Raw genomic sequence first — 13127 nt, 5'->3', positions numbered from 1 at the left:
CTATCCCCGAATGCAGACAGACCTCTCAGTGACAGCTGTCACAGAAAGGTCTCTAAAGCCAATCAGGAAGCGCAACTTCGTTGCGCTCACCTGATTGGCTGTGCGCTGTCTGAACTCAGACAGCGCATCGCACAGCGCCCTCCATTATATTCAATGGTGGGAACTTTGCGGCTAGCGGTGAGGTCACCCGCCGGTCAGCGGCTGACCGCGGGTAACCCCCCGCAGACGGCAAAGTTCCCACCATTGCAAGTAATGGAGAGGCTTTGCGATGCGCTGTCTGACAGCTCAGACAGCGCACAGCCAATCAGGTGAGCGCTACGGAACTAGCGCTTCCTGATTTGCTGAAGGGACCTCAGTGACAGGAGTCACGTGGTGTCCCGGCATTCGGGGAAAGGGGTCTGATGTGTAAGCATGGGACCCCTTTCAGTCCGGCATGGTACGGGTGTTCGTTTTTTTTTGTTAACAAGTACGTGGATTATCTCCCGGACACTGGATTGAGGCGAGTATAATTTTTTTCACAGGTACCCCGGATCGTCGGAGACTGTGGCAGTCGGCGTGTCAACATAGGTAAGTATGTGTGTGTCGGCAGGTGTGTAATAAAGTTTTACTCTCAAGGTGTGTGTGTCCTGTTTTTATTTGGGTATTTTTTTTCCAGTAGTACTACAGGTACCAGCGGGCCCGTTTTTCTCCCGCATGCTGGTACTTGTGGTTCTCCAAGTACCAGCTTGCGGGGGAGGCTTGCTGGGACTTGTAGTACTACTGGAAAAAACAATATTCTTGTCATTTTACTCAAGGCTATCAGCCTCCCATCCGCAGCCATTGGATGGGGGGGGACAGCCTCGGGCTTCACCCCTGGCCCTTGGGTGGCTGGGGGGGGGGACCCCTTGATTGAAGGGGTCCCCACTCCCCCAGGGTACCCCGGCCAGGGGTGACTAGTTGGATATTTAATGCCACGGCCGCAGGGCGCTGTATAAAAGTGACCCCCGGCTGTGGCATTATCTGTCCAGCTAGTGGAGCCCGATGCTGGTGTATAAAATACGGGGGACCCCTACTCTTTTTGTCCCCCGTATTTTTTGCACCAGCATCAGGTGCAGAGCCCGGTGCTGGTTTTAAAAATACGGGGGATCCCCTGTCAATTTTTACCCCGCATTTTTAGAACCAGGACCAGCTCGAAGAGCCCGAGGCTGGTTATGCTTTGGAGGGGGGACCCCACGCTAATTTTTTTTCCGGGTTTTTCCAGTTTTTTCCCGTTTTTTTAATTCGCGGCATAATCCGGCAAATCGGCCGTTTTTCGCCCGCGGGACTGTCGAATCCGTTTTTCATTGAATATGGTGAATTCCGGCAGCCACCTGCCGGAATTCACCTGTCGAATTGTGTCGAATTAAAAAACGGCGATAATTTGCCGCGATTCGCCGTGAATTGCATATACCCCTATGTGTAAGTTGGGCTGTTATAGGAGCAGCATGTGAAAGCTAAAAGATTAAACAGGTGAAAGATACTGCCCTAACAATTGGTATTCAATTAGCCTCTACCTGTAAGTAATTAAAAAAAACCTCAGTTTCTCTGGATAAAAGACCTTCTCATTCAAATAACATTGGTCATACTGTGAATCTGAAGGAAAACTGAAAATGAAGCCCAAAGAGAATTCTAAGATAGATAAAGGTTTAGGCATTCCCAATATAGGAAAAGGCTACAAAATAATATCCAAGCTATGCCAGCGCTGGATCAGCTGCGAGCAAATGGAAGCGTCTTTCTCTCTCTCCTAGGAGGCAGGGGCTTCTCACACAAAGGGGTTGATTCAATTCAATGCAAACTGAATAGCACCCTGAAGGAGGTCCCGGAGCTATTCAATTCAGTGCGCGGTTATATCGGAAAATACTTGTACTCGCGCCTTAAAACAGGGTGTTTAGTCATGAGAACCAGCATTCTCCGACTTAAATCCCCCGCCACAATGCTGTTTGCAGCGCCCTAGGGCACAAAACAGCATCGCGGACTTTGGTCCAAATGAATTAAGCCTTAAAAATTGTGGAGACGGATAATGAGTGATAAATGACCAGCCAACCAGCTCCTGTCATTTTTCAAACACAGCCTGTTAAATGGCAGTTAGGAAGCTGATTGGCTGGACATTTATCACTCTTCATCCATCTCCACTTTACCATCCACTACTTGCACTTAACAGTTGAATTGAGTAGCTCTGGGACCTCCTTCCCAGCTCTATTCAATTTGCATTGAATCGACCCCAGAGTGCAATAAAATGTACAGCTACAATGCTCAAGAAAAAAGTTAGCCAACATTTACCTAAAATTATAGTATACACAGATCAATATGGTCAATTTAGAGTTAAAATTAATATATCAAGATGTACATTACTGCTAAAGGTTGCAGACTCTGGAAAAAAACAACATATAACGTGTGATATTTGCTGTGATTCTACATGAAATGTGCAGTAGAGTAAACAGGACATTAAATATTGTGTCCACTGCAATGCTTTTGCCATCTCACAACATACCTCCTCCTCCTCCTCCACCTCCTCCTCCTACAGGTCGATCATTTTTGTCATCTAAGGCATCTGACAAGTCAAAATCATTGGGATCTTTGAAAAACAAGAGAATAATGGTACAAAGTTACAAAAACACCAGACATGGATGTTCTAAAAAAAAAAAAACAACAACCCAGGATAAGTGTGCTAAGAAAAGCGATTCCAAACCAGTGTGATAAGAAACATTTGTGTGCTGTGGACAAATATGTAATTTACACTAGTTTTGAATATTATTCATGCCAGGATTCTGCCGTTACTACTACTGTATATTATATACCGTAATCATGTATCATTTGTGTTGGCAGGTGTGTGAACGCACCAAAAAGTTGGGAACCACTGATCTAAAGCAGGACTCTGTATTGTTCAGGGAAACTCCATGCAGAATACAAGAACAATCATTTATTGTGGTTTCCATCTTAACACAACATTATTGGGCATATTTAGCTACAAGACTTACCACAGGAAGAAAGGTTTGAGCTTTAACGCTCAGAGCTATTCAATTAAAAACGACATTTCCCCCTGCTGTAAATCAACAGCTAATGTGCATTAACCCATACAGTAGGTTCAGGTTTAAGTGCACGGAGCAATTGATTAATGGGGTTGCAGTACCTGCGGTGAGGGCAAAAAAGCCAAACTTACTGCAGATTTCTGTTCACACCCTCTCGCACCTCAGGAGGATGGAAGCAGAGACCCATGGGCTGCAATCGGATATTTCCAGGCGCTGCAATCAGCCGGTGGTAAGCCCTTCAGCGAACTAAATATGCCCCTATGAATAGATTTTAATGGCGGCATATAAAGTGACTTGCACAATCTGAGCTAGCCACCAAGTTACAGTATATCGCCATTATATTCCCGAGGCATCTCTGAACAACTAATCCTGCATTTTAATGGGCTCATTTCACCAGGAGATAAATTGTGAGTGTTCCTTCCCATGTAAGAACTTAGGAACTAATTCAGATCTGATCACTGTAGCAAATTTGTTAGCTAATGGGCAAAACCATGTGCACTGCAGGTGGGGCAGATATAACGTGCAGAGAGTATTAGAATTGGGTGGGTTATTTTGTTTCTGTGCAGGGTAAATACTGGCTGCTTTATTTTTACACTGCAATTAAGATTTCAGTTTGAACACATCCCACCCAAATTTGCTGCTACAATCAAATTACCCCCTTAATTATTAAGAATAATAAAATGTAATAGTGAAATTGTCCTTTAAATGTAATATAGTCAAATGACTTAATAGTAATGTGTTACTGATGTTTGAGCAATGGAGCAATTGCAGACTGCGCATGTTTCACGGTCGTACTGTGCATGCGCCAAGGCACCTTTGTACTCGCACTGACATATTATATATAGAGTGACAGGAAGGGACCGTTTGGAGTTACTGTGGGGAATGGCGGCAAAAACACAGGCATGTCACAGCTGTTTTTGAGATCAGCTGCGATCATGTACATAGAGAAACATGGCGCCAGCATCGCTACTGCTGCAGCCAGTCTGCGTAGCCATAGGTCAACCCTAGGAGTCGATGTTCCTCATTATAGTATCAGTGCTTCGCATGTGTACGCAATTGCGGAGGACTTTGCGATGGCTCCGGTGGGCGTCTATCTTCTTTCCTGGGCGGCAGCCTCACTCGTGATCTTTAGCAGTTCTATGACCTAGAAAAACGCAGCTGCGTAGGAATTTGCGTACAAATATGAATAAGGCCCATAGTGCAACTCAAATATAATACCTTTCTTTTTTGGTGGCTTATTGGTTGAAAGTCGTGGCTTCTTAGTTGTAGGGACAAACACATCTGAAAATACATTAAACAATTAAAACATATATATATAGCCTTCATCCTGCAATATGTATTTTATTGTGATACAGAAATATGTTTATATGCAATGTCATTACTATAGGCCCAAGTGTGTATGTGTAGGTGCTATGTACATCTGGCCTATGTTAGTTTCCCCAGGACAGAAGCAATATCTAAGAAAGTCAACCTTGAATCCTATTTGATTATATGGCTACGGTATGAATGATAACCGGACAGGATGCTGGCGGTCAAAATACCGGCGCTGGCATCGAAGTAAAAAATACAGACAGTGGTGAGTTTACTACGCTAACCCCTGTCCCCTACCCACTAACCCTCCCTTCCCGCAGCCTAACCTTAACCTCCCCCTTATTGTCTAACCTCTTCCCGGTGGAGCCTAAACCTAATTCCCTTCCCCGCAGGCTAACCCTCACCCTTAGTGCTTAAACCTAACCTCCCCCCAGTGGTGCCTAACACCCCCAGTCCGCAGCCGAACCCGAACCTCCCACCCCACGCAGTGTCGGCTAAGCCTAAACACCAAGACCACCCGCCACTAACCCGAGCTCAGCGGCTATACTTGCAACAGTCGGTATCCCGGCTGTCGGAGTTCCAGCGTTGGTATCCTAACCCCGTCAGGATTCCGTTGTCGGGATTTTGACGGGTGTCAGGATTCCGGCTTTGGTATTTCGACAGCTGTGATCTTAACCGAAACCCGAGTATATACAATATTAGTCAAGGAATACCTGTAACCCTATAGCATATGTAGTTTTGCTGTATGATGAAAATGAAATTGAACCTTACAATTAAATCACAGAGTGAATGTTATTTACTAACACTGTTCACAGGCGCCAAACAGCAATAACTAACAGTAAATCAGCATTTATTTTTCATCTGCCTAGTGCAAGCTGGACAATGAAAGCTAATATCTGACCGGTTACTATGGTTTAACAAAAAATATGATATTTTCAGCAATGTTAGTTAATAACACTAATAATATGTCTTACTATAAAGACTGGGGTGGGAAAAAAGACACTTGAAATAATAGAAGAAACTATACAAAAAGCAGAAAATGTTCTTTTGTTTTCCCTAACCACATCTTGTTTTTTTTTAATGCAGATAAAATACATGTGCATCTCATGATAGGGGGAAGATGTACAAAGACTTGGAGAGAGATAAAGTACCAATCAATCAGCTCCTGACTGCAATGTACAGGCTGTTTAAAAAATGACAGGAGATGATTGGTTGGTATTATATCTCTCTCCAAGGCTTTGTATATCTGCTCCTAGATCTTTTATTAAAAGCAGCCCTGTGATCTGGCAGGAACATGGTTAGTAATAACAGTAAAGGGAAAGGGGATTTCTAAAGCAGCATCCTTCCAACCCAGCTTTTGAAGCTAATCGAGAGACTGAGGCAAAATGTAGGGTCTGGCATAGCTGGCGTGTGCGTGCGTGCGTGCGTGTGTGTATATGCAGCGCTCCAAATGATTTTCAGAATTACCTGGTTTCTTAGGAGGAGGTCTGGGGACAACCTTGGGTGGTTTTGTGGCATCAAAATAGTCAGATAAATCAAAATCATCTGGACAGGAAAAGGGAAAAAAACTGAGATTAGGCAGATCAATTAATTGGTTCACACAGCCTGGATGTTTTGTTTTACACATTGTGTGTATGATTTATTTATTTTATTTACCGTTTCTTATATAGCGCAGCATATTCTATTGTGCTTTACAATTGGAAGCAACTAGGATAAGACAAACTGGGTAATAACAGACAGACATGGAGGTAGGAAGGCCCTGCTCCCAGATTACAATCTATAGGAATATAGGAGGATACACAAGGATAGGCACTATCTAAAGCATAGCGGTCCCACCAGATTGCAAAGGGTGTCGTACGGTATGCCGGCGCTCGGGCTCCCGGCGCCCAGCATACCGGCGCCGGGAGCCCAACCGCCGGCATACCGACAGCGTAGCGAGCGCAAAGGAGCCCCTTGCGGGCATGGTGGATTTTATTCTCCCTCCAGGGGGGTCGTGGACCCCCACGAGGGAGAATAGTTGTCGGTATGCCGGGTGTCGGGATTCCGGCGCCGGTATACTGTGCGCCGGGATCCCGACATTCGGCATACAGAAGACCACCCATTGCAAAGGCAGTCCTGATGGGCTGATGGGATGTAATTAGATATGAATGCTTCTAAAGGTTATTTGGGAGGTTCAGGAATTTGATAGGCTTGCCTGAAGAGGTGAGGTGAGTTTTCAGGGAATGCTTGAAAGTTTGGAGGCTAGAGGAGAGTCTTATGTGTGGGGGGGCATTCCATAGGGTGGGTGCTGCCAGAAGAAAGTCCTGCAATTGTGAATGGGAGCAAGTAATCAGTCAGATGAGAGACGTAGATCTTGTGCACAGGGCAGGATCTAGGCCAGGGGTGGGGAACCTCAGGCCAGCGGGCCGTATAAGGCCCTCAGAGCCACTTGATCCGGCCCGGTCAAGCTCACCTAACCACGGAGATGCTGGGCGCCCACTGAGATTTTGTTACTAGCGGGCGCCCGGCTTCTTCCCCTCAGCAGCAGCCGAAGGCAGAAGCCCACTCCTGAGCTCCGGCTTCCGGCAGTGTGTGTCTGCGGCTGTGCGCTGCTATGGGAGAGAGGTCATGACGTCTCTCCCATAGTTCTGAGGAGCAGGCAGCCAAGTGGAGGGCAACGGTCTGGAAGCAGGAGCGGGGCTGGTGAGTATTGTGGGGTTTTTTCTTTTAATGTGTGTGTGTAAGCGGCGCTACTAGAGGGCATATCTAATGGAGCATATTTAATGGGGAATAACAACTGACTGGGGGCATATCTAATGGGGCATAACAACTGACTGGGGGCATATCTAATGGGGCATCACAAGTGACTGGGGGCATATGCACTGGGGGCATAATAACTGACAGGGGGTATATCTATGGGGGGCATAACTACTGACTGGGGCATAACTACTGGGGGCAGGCTATTTTTTAAGTTGATAATTTTTGTACGGCCCCCGAAGGATTTTATAAATATCCAAATGGCCCTTGGTAGAAAAAAGGTTCCCCACCCCTGATCTAGGCCTTGTGGCACCCTAGGCTAAAAAAATGGAGTGTGACTTCAGAGAAGGGGCGTGGTCAGTTATGCCCCCGTAGCTGTGCACTCAGCAGTTGTGCCCCCAGTACTGTGCCCCCTGTAGTGGCGATCACCAAAACAAATAAAAAAATAAAATAAATTAAAAAATACTCACCATTTCCTGACCGCTGCTGTCCTCCGTCTCCGGCCGCCGGTGCCGCTCCTCGGATCTATGGGAGAGACGTCATGACGTCTCTCCCATAGCACAGCATAGACACCAGAGGTCAATTATGACCCCTAGTGTCTATGTGTCGGTCCCACAATGCTGTGCCGTGCGCAATGCAGTCATTGTGCAAGGCACAGCACCGGGGACACCACCAGTAGCAGTTCTTGCCACGCCGGCGGCACCCTCCAGAAGGCGGCGCCCCAGGCAAAAATCCTGTGTGCCCGTAGCAAGATCCGCTGCTGCTTGTGCAGAGCGGAGAGGTTGAGTTGGGAGATATTTTGAGATAAGCGAAGAGATATATGTTGGTGTAGTTTGGGTTAACAGCTTTATATGTGAATAGATATATTTTATATTGAATACGGTAGAATATGGGCAACCAATAAAGGGACTGACAGAGAGGATCAGCAGACGATGAACGTCTTGCTAGGAAGATTAGCCTTGCAGCTGCATTCAAAATGGATTGTAGTGGCAAGACTTTTTTCTTGGGGACACCTGTAAGGAGACTATTGCAATAATCAATGCAGGAGATAATGTGTAAATGGATTACAGTTTTTGCAGTGTCTTGGGAAAGATAAGGTTGTATCTTGGATATGTTTTTTAGATGCATGTAACATAATTTAAAGACAGATTGAATGTGATGGACAAAGGACAATTCAGAGTAAAGGAGGACACCTAGGCAGTGAACTTGTGAGGTAGGGTAGATTGTCGAGTTGTCAACAGTTACGGAGAAATTATGTTGGTAACTACTCTTGACTGGCGGAAATATACAGTAATTTATTTTGTTTTGGAAATGTTGAGTTTGAAGTGGCGAGATGACATCCTAAATGAAAAGGCATTCAGTGATACGGACTGTGAATGCCAAATTGATTTCTCACAAATATTTAAAATGCCCGCTCTAATATATATTGTAAATGCCTGCAACTCTTATTACCATATCCCATGAATGTGCGCTATACATCGCAAAACACTGCATCCCATAAGAGAAAACAATACACCCACACATTATCGGAGTTTCAAAGTTCATTGATGTATATATTTGTTATTAAAAGGATATGGATTCAATATATATTACAAAGTACAGTATACCTACAGTTACATGATTACAACTCACACAGTAAGCAGTTAATACATATAGTTACATACAGTTACATGCCATTACATACAGTTTCAGTTACAGGCCAGCGATACAATTACCATTCCCTCCAATGCATCTTATGTCTCTCTCTCTCTCTGTAAATAAATACAGGAACTGATCTGGCAGCAAGTCCATCATCCTCTGAGACCAAAAAGGAACTGACCTCCTTTGTGGTCAGCAGTGTGTTATCTAGTTTCTGGGGGAGGTGACTCTCTCTCATTCATGATGAGTCACTAGTCTCTTTGTATATGCTGAACAGGTTCAGCCTTGGGGACGTCCAAAGGGGCTGGCCTGAGTTTCCTGTTTGGAATGTCTATTGTTCTAATAAAAGTGATTTTAGCTATTATACATTTAATCATAATTATCCGCTGCAATGTCCCACAACTTCACAAAAAGCATCAAATGAATCTACACATCAATCTGGTTGCTTCAATAGTAAACATGACCGGTCTATCTTGTTTTGTTCAAATAATACACATACATGACATTACTTCTTTATATATAATTTTAAATCATCATGATATCTGGCACTTGATATTATTATAGTTATGTACTGTATGAAATAAGTGTCGAATCCATCTCTGTGGCATGTCCGTGTAAATGCGTGTGTTACCATATATTGCTGTGCTCGCTGTGCGTATTTGCAAGTATAGCGACTAATAATGTGTGTAGTTTGTATGTTCTCTTTATGCAATATTTTTGACTTCGAAAGGACCAATACAAATGGTGACAAATCTGGGGAGGAAAGATAGGTTTGAGTATCATCAGCGTACAAATGATACTGAAATCCGAAGGAGCTGATTAGTTTACCAAGAGATGAGGTAAAGACTGAGAAAAGCAGAGGACCTAAGACTGAGTCTTGCGGTACTCCAACTGATAGAGGTAGCGAAGAGGAGGTGCAATCAGAGAACTGAACACTGAAAGAGCTATTAGATAGTTAGGATGAGAACCAAGAAAGGACTGTGACCTGAAGACCTAGGGAATGTAGTGTTTGTTTGGACGAGCCTGTTGCATCCTGGGAGGCCAGACAGCTTGTGATCGTTTGGTGCCAATCCACTGTCGCTCCATCATATCCCAATGTTATCCTGTGGCTAACCTGTGGACCCTGCCGAAGAAAAACTGGGGACAGGTGTCTTTGTGAGAATTATCTGTGACATGATATTAATGCATTTTATCCCCTCTGTTCTCCCAGATGACGCTTATTTCATATGTGGAAGAAAGGCGTACAAGTGGCCCACTCCAAGCTCTGAGGGGTTAGGTTACATAGGCAGAGTACTACCAGAAATCATGACCAGTACACATGACAAAATGAAAGACATTCACCGAAGCACTCCGCCTCCTTATACTCACACCCACTACGAACACATTTATAAGAGACACCCATAGATAGGAGAGAGCCAGCGGCCTCAAATTTGATTCATGAATCCACCGGAATTCAGATTCTCCTCGCATTAGACATCACCCGTACTGCCAGAGGAATCATAAATTATAGGTATATCCATAGGCTAGCGAACTTGATAGACAATATCACTGAGATGTATGACGACACCTTCAGGTAAACAGGTAGGGAGCTACAGGCCTACAAGAAGGAATTGGTACAACACAGAATAGTCTTGAATTACGTCACGGCCGTGACGAGTGGGTATTGTGTTACTTTAGCAACTCAGTATGGTGTAAAGTGCTGTACGTATATTACAAACAGTACTGAGCACCCAAAAGAGATCATTGATCAAAAGATGGATGAGATATTACAGTTAAAATGGGAGTTTAGAAAGAAACACAATCTCACTTTAGCGGCTGTGGGTAATGAATTGACTGGATGGGCCTCATGGTTGAACCCACTGAAGTGGTTCTCTGGGTTAGGAGAGTGGGCACAAGGAATGATTGCGAATGTGGGGAAGCTTTTTCTCTGTATCCTGGGTGTTGTGATAATAATCGCACTGATATTTAAATGTGTTCAGATTTTGACGCGGCGAAAAAGGACAAATCACAATACAAATTTGATGAGTCTAAGGAGTGGGTGCGCTGTAAATGCGGCAGACCTGGTATACGACCCGACGATAGAAACAGTACTGTGATAGGAATGTAAATGTATTTCATGGCCTGTTTCTTTCACCACTTGTTAGCGTTTTCTCCCTCTACCCAGCAAAACCTCTACCGAATCCGAACATCAGCGTACAAAGACGTAGGTACATGTATGTATGCAACGTTCGTGCAGATCAGACATCATAGGCCATAGCACTGTCCCAGCATACTCTATAAGTTGAATGTCGTCCCACATCCAACCAGTGGTCTCACGACCATCGAGCGCATATAGAGAATGTCTCGTCCTCTTCCCTGTCCTCCCCAACTATAGTCAATGTCTGATTTGCAAAATGAATACATACGTGTGTCTAGGTCACCAGTTATGTGTTTGAAATATTTTTTTAATTATGTTTAGTGTGACAGTTATGATAATTATTGTTTACTGTGAAAGGGTGGACTGTCAAAGTCAAAATATTACACACACACACACACAAACTCCAGAGTGGCCTCTGTTCATGCGCGTTGCCGCCGTGCGTACGCATACATGCATGCTACGTACCCAGGCCTTGCATATTAACGCATGGCAAGAGTATATACGGTAGCAAACGCGTTCGCACAGAAAAGCCACAAAGACATATTCACTACTTTATTCACATAGTGCATAATTTACACACAGTCTCCAAACACATTGTCAGCAACTTGCTTACATTTTTAAGGTAAAACAACAGATACTCAGCTCACATGATGTGAGGGGATGGAGCAATGTTAGGACTTACTGTTTGGTATCCAGATGTGCAGTATTTTGATATCTATACTCCGGTTGCTATTTGCAATTTATCGCATGTTTCTGCGTATAGAAATACGCAGAATAGTAATATTTGCAAACTGCTATGATACTGTACTCAGGATATTCGGCGTGAAACCAGAGGCGAACACCTGCAAGTGCACCTTGGACCAAGCATCGCCCACTGGTTCAAACCAGCCTATGATCCCTCATGTACTGTAAATAACTTACCCTTTGACCTATGAAAGAAAAGCTTACACTTCCCATTGTACTGTATTTGGACACATTGTATAAAAGAGAGGCCTCCTAACCAGGCTCAGGCCCTATTTCTCAGAGGTCATCTTGCTAAGACTGACTGAGACCTGGATCCAGGAGTGCTCGCGTTTAAACGTATGCATTATTGGTTGTAGCTCTTCTCTGTATATTGTTGTACTTTTTATCTGTATATTCTAAAAGTAAATACTGTTGATGCGTTGGACCACAACATTACATTTAACTGCAGGTGTCGCATTCCATTCTTGTTTGGGGTAAAGTGTATTCAGTGTCGCTATATAGTGCGCATAACGCATCGGCTTGTATACGCAACGTATATGCACAATTTTCCTGATATATGTATATTACCGCATTCACACCGCAAATGCCGGATCCTACCCGGTAAGACAAACGTGTACTTACCGGGTGGGATCCGGCATTTGCGCTCCGCTGCTGGCTTTCCGACCCGGCAATATACCAGGTCGGTTGCCATAGCAGCGGAGGAAGCAGCAGCAGCAGGGGCGGGGGTGGAGGCGACGCCTCTCCCTATGCCGCACCTGACCCGGTAATCAACCCGGGTAAAACCCTTCTTTTTTACCGGTTTGAATTACCGGGTCAGGCGACCCGCTAAATCGTCAAAGGACCTTTCACATCGCACACTGACCCGGTTCGACACGGCAATATGCCGTGTCGATACCGGGTTATTTGTGCGATGTGAAAGGGGTATATGATTAGCGGCCGCAGCGGCTCAAACCACAGTGTGCGTATGTATTGCTTTTCTTTGTAATTTAATCGAACTTAACACACTACAGAGAGCAAAAGATCCAAGAGTAAAAAGGTTACTTTGCATTGGTGCAGTTAAAAAGTAAGTAATTGTATCTTTGTTCTAAACCCATAAAAATCCCTGAATTTCAGTTATGGCTCTATGGTGCAATCAGGAAAGCTGAGGGCTTTTGGTGGCTGTCACCTTGACTGCCTGGTTGTAAAACTCAGAGAGTGCCTCTCATTTCATGCTGTCTGGTTGTAACGTAGTCAGCAGGTCTTTCTAAATTTGCCTGGGATGGAAAGTGGGCCCCATTATTATTATTACAAAGGCTGCCAAATCTATTCCTGAAACATGGAATATTTAACACATTAAGACGTGGGTCCAACCTCCAACCACACCGGGGGTACTTTCATCTTCCCCAGATGGAGATTCAAGTACCATTTCCAGACTACACGCAGGCCATCAGTCACCAAATGGTAAGGTATCAAGACAGCTGTGGATAAACCCAATCAAGTCAATGTATTTTTACTACTTGCTTTAAAAGCATTTG

The 13127-nt window shown here is 44.5% G+C and overlaps 1 protein-coding gene across 3 annotated transcripts in view; it reads right to left on the bottom strand.

Annotated features, from left to right (window-relative positions):
• Positions 1-13127, bottom strand: part of CD99L2 (CD99 molecule like 2) — a 192808-nt gene that overhangs the window by 52837 nt on the left and 126844 nt on the right. For all 3 annotated transcript variants that reach the window (XM_063937373.1, XM_063937372.1, XM_063937374.1), the window contains 3 exons: positions 5826-5903; positions 4266-4328; positions 2510-2593 (listed from right to left, as the gene is read on the bottom strand). In XM_063937373.1, the coding sequence (XP_063793443.1) occupies positions 2510-2593; positions 4266-4328; positions 5826-5903 (225 nt within the window). The remainder of the gene's footprint in view (positions 1-2509; positions 2594-4265; positions 4329-5825; positions 5904-13127) is intronic.

Source organism: Pseudophryne corroboree, chromosome 8, assembly GCF_028390025.1.
Source record: "Pseudophryne corroboree isolate aPseCor3 chromosome 8, aPseCor3.hap2, whole genome shotgun sequence".
Lineage (NCBI taxonomy): Eukaryota > Metazoa > Chordata > Amphibia > Anura > Myobatrachidae > Pseudophryne > Pseudophryne corroboree.
Note: the sequence above shows the minus strand (reverse complement) of the source record. Positions and strands in the feature narration are given on the sequence as shown.